The following is a 17,877-nucleotide window of genomic DNA, read 5'->3' on the forward strand; positions in this document are numbered from 1 at the left end:
ACTGATCGTTGTCCACTGGGCATCATATCATACATCACACATAGCTATTCCATTACATTCTTCACACACATATCACACACTTTATTACAGCTCCCTATAGTTATAGTAACCATTCAGTTATTCAAGGATTCATTTAAGTCAGTTTTCCAGATATACTGTCGCCCCTTTAATGCTATCGTTGCTGACTCATGTTTTCTACTGCTCATCTTCCATGATTGTGTCTGCTGAATTATTGGTTTAATTATCAGTATTGCATATCCACATGATCATCTGTTCCTATTGCCATTGATTCATCACAATTCATAGGTATACCTCTTGTATATACTGTACTATATTCACTTGTATTTACCTGATTATTGAGTGTGCTTTAGTTTAGTAATAAATATATTATTTTGCATAAAGTCACCTCCTGTGCTCATTGTGTGGGTTTAAATTCAAACATGCCGAGAACTCACTCCTTCAGATGAGACCTGTTGATGCTGTCTGTTATCTGGTGCCCTTCTTAATTCTCATTGAAGCTAACTCTAAATTATATTGATATCAGACACCATTAATACCTACCGCCACTACACATATAACTTGGATGGTCTTAATGATAATCTAGTTTGAAATGTTTACTGCTACAGTTCACAAACTCACACCCACCTGAGACATTCTGTGCCATAACTCTTCTTTTTCAATATTTCTTTTACTTTGAATGATGCATCGATAGAGAGGCCCTTGAAGATCAGATACTGGTCTAGATAAATAAAATCTGTTCAGCTTTAGGTTTTGGCATGATATGCAAATTATTCCACATTTGTCTAATTAGGTGAAAAGTTTGAGTGTTTCCCAAATTTCAGATAAAATTCTGAAAGAATTCTCATCTCATCCAGGTAGTGCTGAGAATTTTGTCATTAATTTTCTTTGAGGTTGGTTAAATATTGGGCCAAAAGTTAAATGTCTATATACAGTATAATTTATAGTAAGGAGGTGTGGGGGGGAATCTCCCTCCTCTCTTCTCATCTGCTGTGCTGCAGCAATTCCCACTTTGTAACGCTTAAATAATTCCATATTTATGACTATGTAGCGTGGATTGTATTATGCAATAACACACACGCTCTAAGTAAGTCGGCAAGTGTGCGTCTGACTTTTAATACTTCATGATTTCAGTATGCTGGCCCCGTCTAAAATTAGAAAGCTATAATCCTCTCTGCGACAAAACACCATTCCCTCCATCTACAACGGACAGCGAACTCAAGTCAAATCTTCTTATTGGAAGATATTTCATCTTGATGCATATTTTAATCCTCAATCCCTCCATGCCGAGGATGTTTTTCTGCTCATCTAAAAAGCCCTAAAGTGCCCTGTAAATACAGAGAAGTGAACACACCACCAGGCCACGCTCCTTTGACATGTTTTTATTAATTTCACTTTGACATCAGTACAGGGACCACATATGTTTTTTTTTTCTGTTTTTTTTTTCTGTAACATCTTTCCCAAAAGCTCCAAAATATGAACTAAAGTCATAGCTAGAACAAACAGAGCTCTGATGTTAGTGAACAACGTCTAGATACCGGTCGAGTCAAAAGCAAAAACAAAAGACTTGCCAAAGACCAAAAAAAAAAATAAGAACACTCCTGCCACACTCCCATCCCCGAAGAAAAACACAGAGGAACAAACAGTAAAAGGAGAAAAAGCAACATGCTGTGAGGAAAACGGGTTAAAAATGTGCATGTCGATTCATTTTATATATTACACTCTGGAGCGATAAGCCAACTACGATGCTGCATCTTAAGAAAGAGGTTTGTAATAGTAGTGATCTATTTCAAACATAGGTTGCATACTGTAACGTAGGTAACATGGCCTTTGCTGCACAAAGGCTTCACTGAAAGGCGGTGCTTTCGTAACACACACACACACGCTTCTGAGGTGAGGTCACACTGACAAAATGTTAAACATAAGATGAATTGAACTGAATGTGTGTGGTTGGCAGTGTGTGAACAAACAAACAAACAGCAGCTTGGGGGGGGGGTTGAGCTTTTTCATGAACACGACAACATAGTCTTTCCAACTACAATATGCAACTTTAACATGAAAATAAATAGGATATATTCTACATGATCGGTCAGTGTGTTCATGCCTAAATCCCCCCAGTTTGCCTGCAATTGGCTTTTCAGTGATGTTGGGATGTTTCTGGGGTGTAAAGCATTTGCTGTGGGTGTGGCCAGCAGTGAGCTGGTTGTGGCTATCGAGGTGAGGCTAGCAGCCACAGAGCAGGAAGTCACCGCAAAACAATGGTGGAAAGCAGGAAGAAAAGAAAGAACATCAGCGGGGTTTTTTTTATTTTTTATTGCAGATCGGTTGCGTTCGCCATCTGCTTCTTCTTCTTTACAGATGCCGGTTAGTGGCGGTTACCTCCGCCTCAGGCTAGATGACAGTTCATCAAGATGAGTGACAGGTGTAGGGGCGGGGCCTTGACCAGCCGAGGGGGGAGGAGGGCGGGACTAAGGGGACAAGTTGCATATTGTAGCTTGAACCCGCACCCGAAGTGACAAGTCTCTGAATCCAGTGGCTTGAGTCTGCTATAAGACACCACGCGCACGGAATCAGCCAAGCATTGCTGCCAGACATCTGAGGCTCAACTCTAACCACAGACGACAATTAAAAAACGCACAGTGGATGGCATGCATGGGGAGGAATGTTCCACCAACGTTGCAGAGAAAACATTCAGCAGACGGAAAAGTCGTAGTAGTTACTGCATCGAGAGGCAGCGGGAACGGATCGCTCCACTGCCGGCCATTCATTATTCAGGAGGGGAAGTTGCACTAAACTGACAAAATGGCGTGCAAACTTACATTGGGGGCACGATGAAATGAAACGGCGACGCAACGCTGTGTTCATCACTTCAGTTGCTTCTATAGAAATCCCTATCAATCCCGACATGTAGAGATGTAGCAGTTGTGCTAAAATAGGACTGTTTTTTTTATTGAATTCAAAAACACCATCATAACAATCACAAGTAATAATCATCTTATAAACAAAAAAAACTAAAAAAAATCAGGGTCAAGAATATGATACAGCCTATATAAAGGGTGAGAATCTGTTTCCAGCTTATGCTATGACATGCGCTTGACGGCATTCAAAGAAAAATAACAGATTAACGAACAAGACCTCTATAATAACCACTCAGCGGACTGCTTCCACCTTCCCCGTCTCCTCCTCTTACTTTTAACCTGCCAAACCATCAGGAATCCACTTCTCAAGAGGCTGCTGGAGGCCTCGAGGTTAACGTTACGAAGCTCAAGTGACACTTTACGGAGCTCTTATGATGCTGTTGTCAAGCTAGTAGGGAGTTCAAAGCAGCCATCCTATAAGTAATATCCATATCAATAATAGTAATAAGAGTAGTGATGAGAAGAATCAAAATTTACAAGTGAACGTGAGGTTTTCCGACACTTTGTGACTTGAACAGGTGCGACAAAAAAATGAGTTGCGACTGCTGTTAAGTAGTGGGGGCAACGTTTCCGTTGATATAAAAAGCGAGGCTAACTGGTTTCCACACAGCAGAGAGAGAGAGAGAGAGAGAGAGAGAGAGAGAGCCTGTTGTCGTCTTTAAGGTGTATATACATACAGAAAAACATTTCGAAAAATGCATCAAATCAAAAACAGGGTGAACTAGACCAAATTATCACAGCTGGCTCAGTGTTCAATCCTCTTTTTTATTTCAACCTGCCTCGTGGGTTTTTGAAAACAAAAACAAAAAAAAAATGGTTCAGTGCATTGCAGAAACTTACATACATAAGTGCCTTTAAGGTGAACAGAAAAAACAACTCAAAAACAGGCCAATCAGTAACAGAAATCCCATTACTACCTTTCTACACATGAACTTCTTTTTTTTCTATTCATACGACTGCTGTAGAGCGAGAGAGCAGGCAAACGCTAGGCAAAAATGACACCCGAAAGTATTTTTTAAACATTTTTTTTTTTTACTTTTCTAACTCATTTTATCCGTTAACCTTCAGCGAAATGTGTTAAAAGTACAGACATTTGCTTTTTTTTTGTGTTTTTTTTTTTTTTTTTTTGCTAACAGCCACCCTCGAATGTAAAAACCCCACCCGCCGTCCGCTCGCTGCACACTACGAAAACCAGGTCATAGATTCAGTCTAGTTCACTCGACCCTGCCTCGATCCCAACACCCCCTCCTCCCCTTCCTCCTCCCCCCTTTCCCCCGGTGGCGGGTCGGTCGCGGCGTTACATCACTTCCTCCACTAGCGACTCTGCTTCCTGTCCGCGCAGGATACAGGTCTTTTTTTTTTTTTCCTCTAATGCTTGGAAGTTAAGCTGCGCAGTAGTTTGTCGTTTTTTTTACATTGAATATCGAGTAGCTCAAGAAGATTTTGTTTTTCTACCTAGCTGGTTCAGTGCGGTAGGGTGGGTGGTAGTAGTAGTAAGACGGTTGGTAGATGGAGCGGGGGAGGTGGAGTTAGATGGGGGTGGGGTGGAGGGGGGGGGGGGGGGGGAGATGGTGATGATGATGATGAGGTTTTAGTGGGCGGATGGGGGGATGGGGGCCGATCATTCGGTTTTGCTGCGCTTCACAGCTCCGGGAAGTTTCTCTTGCAACCTGGGAGGGGGGAAAGAGAGAGAGAGAGAGAAAAGGACAACGTAAGAAAACGCAAACATCTGTTCTCACGAGCGAAACTGGATTTATGCAGAAAAGCATAAGATGATTATCTGGGACACTCCGGCGCTGACGATGTAGATGCGCTTACTTAGCCATTGTGGTGTTGACTTGGGTGCGTGCCAGGTCGATGTACTGATCGATCTGGGTCTGGAGGGGAGGAGGGGGAGGAAAGAGCAGATGAGCATTAGTCAGGGGAAAAACAGCCAAAAAGAAACAAGGGAACATTTTAGCCATTTTACCATTTTTAGAGAACTAGTAAAACCTACTTTTTTCTGTTTATTTATAAAGCCCTTTATCACAAGCATGTCTCAAAGGGCTTCACATACCATCATATACTTACAACACTATATACCATACTACATCATATACATAATCCTCACATACCGACCAGTTCTACATCACAGAACATAGGACAGAAGGGAAGGGTGGTTTCATTTACTGTTTCCATAACTTTTTAGTGCATTTGTTATGTGCTTATGCTTCATATTAAAGTGTCATGATACCCTCAGTTTGCACCTTTCTTTGCCTACTGCATGATTTCCAAAAATGTAAGTGGCATGAGTGGGAAAGACTGTAGCATGATGATGTATAAAACTGCGTAAATCACCAAAATTGCACTATTCAGTCAAAGGTTTTTGGCGACAGTAAACTGGTATTTGCAGAGAAAATCCAGGAGAAATTATGTGATGAAATTATGTGATGTATTGTCGAGATTATGACCAGGATGAGATGTGTTTTATGTATTTATGGAAAAAAGAAACAAAGCTAAAATGACATTGGATAGATTTGATTTTTCAGATTAGACGATAACCTTTTGGAAAACGAATTTAACAGACCAGTCCCACAAACGTCTTTAGTTTCTGGAGGAACCATCGGCTATGACCAGAAAATGGACAGTCACAGTAAATGACTGCATCAGCATGACGCCGACAGACAGTAAAGTGACTTCATATCTCTGCGACTGGGCATGGTGCGGCAGCGATAGAGATGCAAAACGCCTTCAGTGTCTGATAAAGACTGTAGTCACCCGGTGAGGTCACCCTGCTGCTGATGTGTATGCCCAGTAAGCGCTGATGTCACCGTCGCTCACAGGGAGGACTTTGGGACTCGCTAGGAACAGGATTTGTCATCCGATACACGCGTCATGGCGCGGGGCGGAGGGTCGGACTCTCACCTTGTTCTTCTCGTAGATCGGGGGCACGGCGAAGAGGAGGATGTCAGCTGGGGAGCGCAGAGAGTGAGGCAAACAGCATTGGGTGAAAATTTGCAATGGTTGAGTAAGCCATAAAAGGAAATCTAGATTCTTGCATTTGCATAGTGTGCATAACAAGCATTCTTTCTACTAGGTTGAGACAGATATTGGCCTTTTATTAAAAATCAGATTATCAGTCTGTGATGTTTTCCATCACTGATATGATTTAGCTTCCTCCCTGACCACAGCTAGAATTGAATTAATTTTATTTTTACTACTCTTTATATCAGATTTCTGACCAGAGAAATCATTCCAGTGTGCAGTGGGAGGGTTTTACTCAACAGCCTGTAAAACCTGCAGTGAAACCTGCCTCACCCTGCCTTGAGGAGCTGCTAACACACCTAAAACTATGTCATCAGTATGGCTTTCAATGGAGAGTTTTAGTGTCCCATGATGGTCTGAATGCTGTTTCAGAGGCTTTTCCACCCTGACAAGAATACAATTCTGGGGGAAACACTGAATACTTGTCATATTTGAAATTTCTTGGCATGAAAATAGTCAAATTATCAACACAAAATACTGGTTATTGGCAACTTTGATCCAAAAATATCTGTATTGGGCTTCAAAAAGACCATATAAGTCAAACCCTAGTTTCTAAAAGATGTTTACAGTGACAGTTGACCAGCAGCTCCTCCAATTCCAGAGCCAAACATGAAATTGCTCTACTAAGTGTTGAGGAAAGGGACATGAAGAAGGCTTTAGCTGAATCCAAGGCGATAGTGTTGGACCATTAGACGGTGCTTTACCCATCTTGTCAGCCCAGTAAAAGGTCACTGGTAGCACTGGACTAAATGAGCATGACGGCCTCATTACAGCACCCGGGGGCCATTGTGGTCTCACGGACACCGATGTCTGCAACTGTTAAACGCTGCCGTTTTGGCGCATGACACCTAATGATGCCTTACCCAAGATGAGGATGGTGATTCCGTTGAAGACGGCTCCCACATAGGTCAGCAGCCACATGACCACAGCCAGCTGGGGAAGGAAATGGAAACACAAACCCGCAGTTAGTAGACAGCAGGAGGGCTATAGGAGGCCCTGAGGGAGACGGAGAACTGAAGCATTTCTAGGACAACACATCTATATTAGGGTTATATACAGATATATGGAGCAGATATTGGCCTTTTATTAAAAATCAGGTATCGGCCAAGCGGTGTCTTCCACCTCTGATATGATGGATATGATGCAGTTTGTTTGATTACATATTTATTGTAGAATATATCAATACTATCTATGAGTCTTTAACTTGAACTGGTCCTAAAGTGACATTTTGATTCCACAACAGTATGCATGTATCTATAATTATCATTATTATCCTGAGTTTCAATTGAGAGTTTTAGCATCTCATGGTCTAAATGCCGTTTCAGAGGCTTTTCCACCCTGACGAATACAATTCTAGAAACTGAACACAGTCAAATGTAAATATATTGAATCAAAATCTATTAGCACAATGGGATGGGATGTGAATACTCGAGCTGATGCGATTCTATATGTGGCACGGCGGTGAAATCTGATCCACTTCTATCTAAAGCTTTGCAGCAGCGGGGCCTCGCGCCTGGGCAGCAGACTAAAGCCGCTCTCTGGAAATTTTATGATACTCTCCTGAATTTACATCGCTGGTTAATGACCGTGATATTGGTGCTGAGGGCTCGCTGGGGGGGGGAGGATGACGAGAGGGGAAAGTGAGGAAGAGGCGGTGGGGGGGCTTGGATGTGCGGTGCTGATTTAATAGGGGCTTGGAGAGAGAGCTGAGCTACTGTACAGGGTATTATTCCTGCTTGGCTGATTGTGGGACTGACAGCCGCCCCGCTCTGATGGCTGGCTGGTATTATCTGGTCGGCTCCTGACTGCTGTAATGAGGCTCTTTCTCTCCCTTCTTGTTCTCTCTCGCTGGTCATGTTGATCCACGACCTCAAATGGCGTCTGGAGCCTAATGAGCCTATCTGGGGGTTCGAGACATGAAAACGTTTGGGACGATTGATGTCTATCACTCCTACAGAGTCCCATAATGGTTTTAAATTTCACAGCCGGGGTTTTAGGACTTCATGATAAGCAGAGTGGCGTAGGTGTGGAGGCTTATTACTGCACCGATCAGAGTTATAAAAAGACCGCACTGAGGAGAGAGAGAGTGGGACTATTTTGCCAGTCTGAATAGATTATACGATCAAAAAGCCAGGCATCAGAGCGGACAGCGACTGGACTGGCTGAAGTGGCCCACCTTCAGGGAGTCCACGAGGTCCTCGACCAGGAAGAGGCGGCTCATCTGCTTCAGGGCTCGGTTGATGTAGGTCAGACTGGCGTCCACGTGCTTGCGGAAGGTCTCCGGGGGAATGCTGACATCCTTATCCATCAGCGCTCTGCAGAGAGGGAGAAGGAGGGAGGGGGGGAGGGGTGAAGGCAAAATGAGGCTAACCGGCCAGGCGCTAATTGCTACAGGAAAACTTTAATAACCAGCTTGGGTATGAAACAGGGCTGACTCGCTATGTGCTAATCTTCGCTTTCATTTGTTAAGATTTTAAAAGGTGCAATAAGTAACGTTTTCACTGTCCCACAGCACAAAATGAACATAATACATCTGTGGGGGTTGATAGGGTTGCTGATCAATACCAGTGACTCTACGACTACTTGGCTAGCTGCTGAGATTTCTGGCTTTATGACTCACTTTCTGAACCGTACTCCCCACCCATTGGAGATTAAAGATATTTCCTGACTTCCCCAGAGAATTGACCAAATTCCCCAACTCTCCCTGTTTGGGATACACCTCTATAAAATTCAGTGATATTCTAAAAAATTCATAACCAGTGGGAACCCTGTTTATTCCAGCTACTCTGACTATTTTACCATCTCACTCTACTACCTTTGTGTGTCCGTTTTTTCCATTTCCATTTCGTTTGGAGGCAAAGATGAACTATGAGGAAAGCCTTAATCTGGTGTTTTTGAGGCTGGGCTGTGTTGTGTACTCAAATAAACGCTCCCCCGGGTCCTGGCTCGACCATAAAGGTTGCTCTATAAATAAAACCGGCAGAGGCCGGGGTTATATCAGGCGATGCCATGCCTGACCTCTCACATTCTGCGATTTGGAAGGCTTTTTGAACAGCGGGTAGCTTAAAGGCAGCATTTGAGAGCGAATCAAGAGACAGTGGGTGGTTTTCCAGGTTGAAAACACCAGTTCCCAACCGCAGCATAATGACAACGTCAGGGATACAAACGTAGAGCATTGCTAGGCAGTGATATACCACACACAATGTGCACTGCAATGATGTGGGCCTATATCACAGAATCAATTATTTATCCTCCTTGCTTGCTAATCATTTATCCACTTACATGGTGAAAGCATAAACCCCCACAGCTAGGGTTAGACAGTTTGATTCCATATTTATTTTAGAATTGATCAATACTATGTTGGTCGTCTACAACAGACATTTTTATCAGATTCCACACAAGTATACATAAAAAATTATTATTATCCTGGCTTTCATTGAGAGTTTTAGTGTCCCATAATGCTCTAAATGTTGTTTCAGAGGCTTTTCAACCCTGACCCCGGCTTTTTGGGGATGAATAATTGTCAAATTTAAAGCTATTGAGGATTGGATATTTACAGGAGGATTAGAGACATATGAAAATTCTGAGAATGAAGTCAGAATTCTGAGTTTAAAGTCAGAATTCATGTTCATATTCTCCTTGGGCGGTCTCTTACTTGAAGGGGTGCCCATCGCTGGACTTCTGCACGGCCTGAATGACGGACTTGTAGATGCGGAAGGTGATGGTGACGCAGAGCAGGGCCAGCAGCAGGTAGGAGACCACGCTGATGACGCTGAAGGCCGCCAGCGACAGCAGCAGCAGCATGGACAGGCCGAACACCACGCCCGACTTCTTGGGGTCCCGCCAGTGGATCAGGTCCTTGACTGTAGAGGAGGAGGAGGCAGGGAGGGAGGGAGAGGGGAAAAAGTGGAGGTGTGTATTGTGCATGTAAGGGAGATGCACAGACAGGGATTGGGGGAGGAGGAAAAAAAGAAAGAAATCCTTGTTATGAACACGTGTCTCCATGTGATTGTGTGAAAAATGGATGAGGGGAAAAACTGGGTTAGACCGATATATCCGTTTGCTGATATTGTCCTTTAATTAAATACCAGATACCCGTCATGTCATCATCTCCAATACATTTCTCTGACCACAGGGGCGGGGGCTCGGGCCTGAGCGTTCCAGCAAGTTAATGGGAACACGTGGCATATAGGGCCTTAAACAAAACACACACACAGACACACACACACACACAGACCCATCCCACAGAAAAACAAACGCAGCTAGAGAATTGTTCACGTTTCTCCTTCACATGGGACATAGACTCCCATCTCAGAGTGAAAAACCTATACTAAAAAAATCTTTAAAATTCCTCAGTCATTCCATTTGGGTAAAGACTTAAAATGAAAGATCCAAAAAGCCTCTTTCTTTTCTACGGATTTTTTTTTAAATACTGCGTTCTGATTGGTCTATGGGCCAAGTCAGTGAATACATTTATTGTTGACTCTATATGCAACCCTGTAACCCTGAAGAGGGCTATTACAGGCTAATGCACACACTCTTGTAGTAGACACAAATATCACAAGGCAAACACACCCCTTGCTGCAGGGGGGTCGGTGCCTGGTGTTGGTTTGCCCGCTATTACTTAACTCTGCTGTGACTCACACTCAAGTACATGTTACACAGCGTAAAAGAAGGCCCACACACACACACACACACACACCATCATCTGGCCAAAAACAAGGAGTTCCAGCGTGCCATGTACTGGTGGGCATGACTCGTCAAAATAGGGCTGTGAGTGACGATGAATAATCATTATGTTATCAGCTTGTATGTACATTCCTGTTTGTTTCCTTCATATTCTCCAATTCTTCCAATGTGTTATTTATTGAACATATCTTGATATTTTTATATTTTGTTTGCTAACCTCATACTGCACATATTTCAAATCTTTATTATATACGTATATATTCATATCATATAGCAGTAACGTCATTGTTGTTGGACTCAGAGATATAGAGAGAAACAGTGAGAGAGCGCTCCATTGTTCCTCATGCTGACTGCTGAGCCTATGATGAGAAAATGTGAAAACCTCGCAACTCAAATTTCAAAAAGTTTTAACTTCAATTGAAGGATAACATGGTTCCTCTATGGGTTGAGGAAATTCTACAACACCTTACTCTTATGAAACCCTTTCAAAATCCATTGGATAAACTCGAAAATACACGGTCACACTAAAAACAAGGCTGTGCTTAGTTCCTGAAAAGTTGACATTTTGGAGATACAAGGTTTTCCCCCCTGACAGCACCGATAAGCGGGGTTTCCTCGCCCTGCACTGCAGGGGTCTGAGTGTCCTCCCAGCATGCTTTGCTGCCGGTACCCACAGGGAGGCAGTCGGCGCTTGATGGCCCTTGTTCATTATCTCTCTTCCGTCTCTCTCTCCGTGTCTCTCGCCCCCTCTCTCTCTGTATTCCAGGTCCCAGTGGCCGCTGAGCCGCAGTGGCCTGCTTTTACTGTGCAGTGTGCAGCTCTTAAAGCTACAGGCACAGCCGAGGGCCTGCGTGTATACATGGGGTGGACCGAATAACAGGAACGCCACACGAAAAAGGATTTTAAAGCTGCACTGGGCAAGATTTGTATGTAAAAACCTTGTCTTATTGGCCTAAATCACAAATTGGGGCTGCATTAGAGATTGGAGATGCCAAAGATTCACCCCATTTGCCCAAATGAAATTCTGGTGTCAGGCATTTACACTTCTCTGCCCACTTTTCCCCCAAAAGAGACAGCCCTATAGCTAGGTTTTAGAATGAAACCCTTTGCACATTGTGAAGCGATTGGCAGTTTACAAGTTGTTACCACAAAAGCAAGGGAAGGCTGCAACTTCTATCCATAGATATTAGTCAAGAGCACTTATATAGTGCCACTGGGCAAGAAGTTGCCTTGCTATTTAATTTGGTTCTCTAAGTTCACGCTATTGGAGTTGTTTGTTTTGCTACTGTATGTTACCTTGACTGGACGAGAAGGAGTCAGTATTTTGTGGAATTGCATCAGCAGCAGAAACTTTGCTCAAGCAATCAAACACTACACTGCTTCAAATTAATGCCATGCTGGAGTTGCAAGTGTTTGGTGAGATTGCTGGCATTTCCCCCATTGCACATTAACATCTTTTTTTCCACAAATTACATCCTCTGTTCCGTATTAATCTGTATCATCCATGGTTTAGTAAAGTTGGCCCACATTTTCAAACATTTTAACTTCTCAGACATTACTTAAGTGCACACAGCGTAAACAAATAGATCGTACAAAAACCTTAGACACACACACACACACACAGCTGAAAAAAATATCAAGTCCATCATTATTTGAATAGAGTGGATAGAGGAATAAAGAACATTTTGAAGCAAAGAGGACGCCACCCGCCAGGTTTGGGCATGTAACAGTCAAGTGTAATGAGAAGCCTAACAGATAACTGCTCCCATGGAGTAATTAGCAATAAGATTGCTTCGAGTACCAAGCCCAACGCGGTTTGTGTGTCTGTGACAGTGTGTGTGTGTGTGTTCACACCCTGCTCTATTTTCATGTGACCCCATTACAACACAGCCTGACAGAAATGTTCACTCCTGTTAAGAAAAAAAGAAAAGAGCTAAACGTCAGAAAGCTTCATTAAGAGTCAAATACCGTAGGTGATTATAAACATTGGTGAGACTGGCTCCGTCTGATTCAAGTACTCACATGATCCCCTCCAAAGTGGCCCCCGTCCCTCCTTCACCAATCTCCGCACAAACAGAGGATTAACAAATCTCTCACCACAAATGGATTCCTTGATTTGAACTAATCTTTTGAGGCCTGGCAACAAGTCTGGCAATCTAACTAGCCAGCCAAGGGATGCAGAGAGCCTTTTCGGGCTATCACAGTGTGGACTTGAGTGACAGAAGGCTAGATCAACATGAAGTATGAGCATTTATGGGGTTTTCATTGACAAGGAACTGGTGTGGCAATGCTGCATTAGCGTTAACAATGGAGGCTAGCCAGCTGAAACAGGCACACCCAATGAAATAAACTCACCTAGCCAAGCATACCCCGCCTAATAACCTACAGAGTTGTGGAGCAGCACTGCAGAGAAGCACGAAAATAGCACCAAGGCTGTAGCTGAGGGGGAGGATTCAACACCACAGGGTTCACATACAGAACAGGACACAAAAAGAGAACTCCTCCAACAGAACGCAGTAATTACATCATAATTAGGAAATGGTTACAAAGTGTGGATCACTAGCTTAAATTCACATAAAAGCAGCCAAATCGATTGTCTTTCGCCTAGTTTCTGCTGGCCTGAACACCAATGCATAAGTGTGCCAAGTGTAGGGTATGGCACGCAACACATGCATAAGTATCACTGCATGTGTTAGGATTACTCTGTCTGCATACCAGCCTGTGTGCTTGCGTGTGTGTGTGTGTATGGGTGGGGGGGTTGAGGTTCATGTTGGAACGGAAGGGGGAGGTATTGGCATGAATGCCTTTAGGAGACTGCTGCAACTCTTGTACATTTACATCTTCCAGTACTCTGCCCAGTTTCTGGCCAACTTATCTGATGAGATCTGTATCGCACACAAATATACTATAGAGTATGCAGAGTAATTATCACTGCAAGCTGCGATGCATGAAAACAGCAGTCTGGCTTGGAATAGCTCTCATATTCGCGGCGTATCATTTTGCAGAGGAAGGGAGGGACGGCTGGAACTAGGCTCAAGAGAAGAGGAGAGAACAAGGGGGGGACTGAGAGATCTTATGACAGCAAACTAATTAGCCAAGTTGGCATCCTGCCTCCAAATCTACAGGGCAAATTATCACACAAAAATAATAGAAGAGGCACAATGGCCTCTGGATATGCCATTAATTTTGTATCACTTCCCTTCTTTGCATTGTGCCTCGTCATGCTTGACAATATTTAATCCAACACATGAGATATTAATGACGGCCAGTGGAAAAGGTTAATAAAGCTCCGTTAGTGACCATTCTCTTTCTTGAACGATCTTCTCCTCCAAGTGCAGTGTGCTGTGGAAAGTTGCATCAAAGCAGAAACCCAACACTGGGGATCGACTGTGCCGCCTGACTTCCAGGCCCCTTGCAAGCAGACACTCAGGCACCATATTTAAAACCCCCAACCGCTCTCTGCCAATAGACCACTGCCGAGCTTTAAAGGACAGAGGGCAGGACAGGGTCAAACGGAGAGGGGATCACTAGACCATATGCAGCCTCAGTGTCCATATACCCCATTACAATGTGGTTTGATCCTTTGACCTCTGTGACAACTGCACTGCGTGTGTTACCATGTCCCCAGCAATCTCTACAGACTTGGCATACTGTCAAATAGACCCTTAAAAACTGCCATGACTTTAAAGAGCAAGATAAATCTGTATTACAGCTTTATAGATGCATACCTAAAGAATGCATGCATTATCAAGCTCTTCAAACACATGTAACCATATGTTACACAACAGCAGATTCAAACCTTTTGAAAAAGGAACAGGCAGGTACGAGGTGCAAGTGAGACAAGGGGTCATGTTGAGGTGCTTGCATGAGAGGTTAGCGGGCCTACAGCCCAGAGGGAAGAGATGTTACCTGATAAGTGGGTTAGTATTGCTGTCAAGACATGCTCAGCAAGATGGTAGGCTTCAGCCACCCACTCGTCGATGGCTTCTACCTCTTTGGAATACATGCTGTCGGAAGCAGTCTTGGTTTGGGAAGATGGAGGGTTGGGAGCTGAGATAAAGGAAGACTGCTTTATAGATGCAGGGTCAGAAATCTTCATACTGGACTCGAGTGCCTCCTCTTCATCCTGACTGCTGCCCAGCTCTTTGAGAGCACTGATGGTGAGCCGTTCTTGTTCGAGATCCATCACCATGGTTGGAGGGGACTGGGGAGGAGGCGCGCCAGTTTTGGGGAGCTCGTCCTTGGAGGCAAGACCTTGATGAGCATCGTCGGGCTCTTCATCCTGCCGTGACTTCAGGCACTCCCTCATGAACTCCACAAAGCTATCCGTAGCTCCAGAAACTGAGCAGTCAGGCTCGATGCTTTCTGGGTCGCTTGTTGTGTCAGGTGTATGGTGACCTGCTTTAGTGTCCTTCTGGGTCTTTGAGCCAATTTCCTGCTGTGGCAGAGACTTGCTGCTTTCCATGTTATCTGTAATGATGTCATTCTTCACTTTTTTATCAATAACTGGCTCCTTGATGCTCCCACTTTGGAAAGAGGAATATGGGTCTTTGGGATATTCTCTATAAGACACCTGACCAACTGACTTGGGAAAGGGCTCTTCATCATCCAATGAAGTGAAGTCATTTGTGGTGTTCGCACTCAGTGTTTCAATATGGATCTGAGATGGCCCAGAAGGCGAGGGCTCCTTAGCATGGTTTAGGTCTTTCTCATCCAGCATGTCCTCCAAGGCAGGGGGTGCATCATAATCATAATCAAATGATTGTCTGTCATATACGTCATCCTGCATGAAGGTGGATTTAGAAAGTGAAGCTGTTTCAATATAGCCCTGTTTCTCTTCTGTGCAGATTTTTTCATCCACTTTGGATGGGGTGTGATGAGCTGGATCCTGAGCGGTAACAGTCTTGTCGTGTTTAACCAGGATTTCTTGTGCTTCATCTGACCACTCGTCATCATTGTCTGGGAAGTCTACTTCTTCATTTGTGACAGACTGTTTGGCAGTGAAAGGGGAGGGTTTATCATTCAACTCATTGGAGGTGGTCTGTGATTTCTCAGGTTGTGCAGAATCAGAGTCCTTTGAAGCAGCTGTATTCGGCAGTCCATCGGTTTTTGATGCAGATGTTTCAGGATCAGATTTGAGTATTTTGTGTTTGGGAGAGTATTCAGCATCAGAATCCACAGGTGAGGATGGAGGAGAGTAGCCTTCCATGAATTCAGTTTCTAAGGGGCGTGTCTTGGGTAGCTCAGTTTTAGTCACCTCCGGCTCTGGTTCAGGGGTTTTGGGAGCCTCTCTGGCTGGGTCTTTTACAACCTCATAACCCTCATCTTCCTCCACCTCCAGCTCCATTTCCATCTCCTCGTCACTATAATTTGGCTCGTCGGTCTCAATAACATTGATCGTCGGGACCTGCATTAGCTTCTTCTCTTGCTTCGGTGGTGGGGTCTCTTTTTCCTCAGTGGGGAGGGAGGAATCCAAGGGGGCAGTAGTGGTAGGATCACTTGAAGGTGCAGGAACAGAGGAGGGAGGAAGGGAGGGAGGAGGAACAGAGGCTCCATCCTCAATGACGGTATCATCCGACTCTCCTGAGCTGTCCACTTCACTCACCTCTTGGGGCTCCAGATCCCCACCCCACATGGTCTTCTTGGCATCCGAAACATTCTGTTTAGCATCAATGCCAGCCGGTGGTGAGAGAGGAGGTGATGGGGAGCCAAAGCCTGCAGGAGGTGCAGGAGAAGCAGGAAGTACCGAGTCCAGATTTGGTGGAGCCTGGGCACCAGATTTCTCCTGTTGGTCCCACATGTAGGCTGTTGGCAAGAAGCTGAGGTCAAACTCCGACTCCTCCTCAACACTAGGCTGCTTGGGCGCCTCATTGGACTTATCTTTCAGTTTTGGAGCTTCAACAGGAGAATCCATGAAAGCATCAGGGACACCAGCAAAAGCTGCAGGAACATCAGGTATAACTATATCTGTCTCCTTCATCTCCTTTGATTTAGCATTCTTTTCTGAAGCCAGGGTGCCTTTATTTAAATCTACAGCATCATCAAAGTCTGGTGCTGGAGGTAAATGAGCCCTCATCCAGTCTGCTGTGTCTTCAAACTCATTCACTTGTCTTATATCTCCAAGTACTTCAAATGGGGATTCTGGTGACTCCTGGTCAGCAGAACCTCCTTTCTTCTGGAAAGTTGAGGTGATCGTCTCAGTGGGAGACTTCTCATAGTGGCGTTCTCTGAAATGAGGGAAACCTCCGTCGCTCCTGAAATCAGGTTCCTTCTTCTTGGCAGCAAGAGCTTCCAGTGCCTTTATCCGCTCCGACACAGGAGATGTCTTGATCGGTGAATCTGGTTGTCCATCTGGCGGCCCTGCTTCACTCCCATAATTACCGGGTGAGAAAGAGCCAGGCTGAGAAGGAAAGCGAAGGGAGGTGGCCACACCTTCAGAGGGCTTGTCGGAGCCCAGGACCACCCTTTTATCTGCATTGCCATGCAGGAAGAATGACGACGAAGAGGAAAAAGGAGGGGAGGGCATATAAATCACAGACACTCAACTCCCATGCACTTCTAGTATTATTCAGCGAGGCCTCGATGTTGCAGCCCAAGCAGTCATGCATTGCATCATGGAACCATAATATTGGTTTATAATGGATGGGATCTTACTTTGTGCATGCTGCTCTTAACAACTACAGAAAGTTGCCATTAAGCAGCACTCAATATGGCAACATGAAGAATGATTTGTATGATCAAAATGAAGCAGCACCAAACAAAATAAAATGTCATAGGCTGATAATATTGTTTGTAAATCACTATGTGTGGCTGTGGTGACTGGATATCAGTTTTTAAATCTATTAGACTTACTACACACTCGCAGGCTTTTTTTCATGAACTGTACTTGAGTCCCTATTACATAAGAGAAGGTAAAGAATTGGCAACTGTTCTCTGTACACACCTGCAGCTGCAAAAGGAGTGGTTTTCAGTGATTTTCAGTGATTTTCAAGCAGTTTCCAAAACCTGGGACCATACATTCAAATTGAGTCAAATGTACAAAGTATCTTAGAAAAGCAGTGCTGTTCTAAGACCATTTGCCTTTTAGTTTCTTGTGACCTGACCTGTGAACTAAGTTCAGTACTCTATTCTTAGAATCTTTATAGTCGTTGAAAGTCAAACATTGTTGCCACTCCTGGAAGTGTGGATTTGATAGTGTCAAGGATCTGTAACTTCTTTTAAATGTTAC

The 17,877-nt window shown here is 44.1% G+C and overlaps 1 protein-coding gene across 2 annotated transcripts in view; it reads right to left on the reverse strand.

Moving 5' to 3' along the window:
• Positions 1–1,384: 1,384 nt before the first annotated feature.
• The window catches only part of rtn3 (reticulon 3), a 29,228-nt gene continuing 12,735 nt past the window's right edge, over positions 1,385–17,877 (reverse strand). Inside the window, exons 3-9 of one of the 2 annotated variants that reach the window (XM_071926058.2) lie at positions 14,559–17,120; positions 9,616–9,823; positions 8,137–8,275; positions 6,824–6,893; positions 5,841–5,887; positions 4,755–4,813; positions 1,385–4,606 (exon numbers count right to left, since the gene is read on the reverse strand). In XM_071926058.2, coding sequence (XP_071782159.2) covers positions 4,558–4,606; positions 4,755–4,813; positions 5,841–5,887; positions 6,824–6,893; positions 8,137–8,275; positions 9,616–9,823; positions 14,559–17,120 — 3,134 coding nt within the window. In that variant the 3' untranslated portion in view covers positions 1,385–4,557. The remainder of the gene's footprint in view (positions 4,607–4,754; positions 4,814–5,840; positions 5,888–6,823; positions 6,894–8,136; positions 8,276–9,615; positions 9,824–14,558; positions 17,121–17,877) is intronic. The other variant, XM_071926060.2, reaches the window with a different exon arrangement.

The sequence above is a fragment of the Centroberyx gerrardi genome, chromosome 23, assembly GCF_048128805.1.
Source record: "Centroberyx gerrardi isolate f3 chromosome 23, fCenGer3.hap1.cur.20231027, whole genome shotgun sequence".
In the NCBI taxonomy this organism is placed as follows: Eukaryota; Metazoa; Chordata; class Actinopteri; order Beryciformes; family Berycidae; genus Centroberyx; species Centroberyx gerrardi.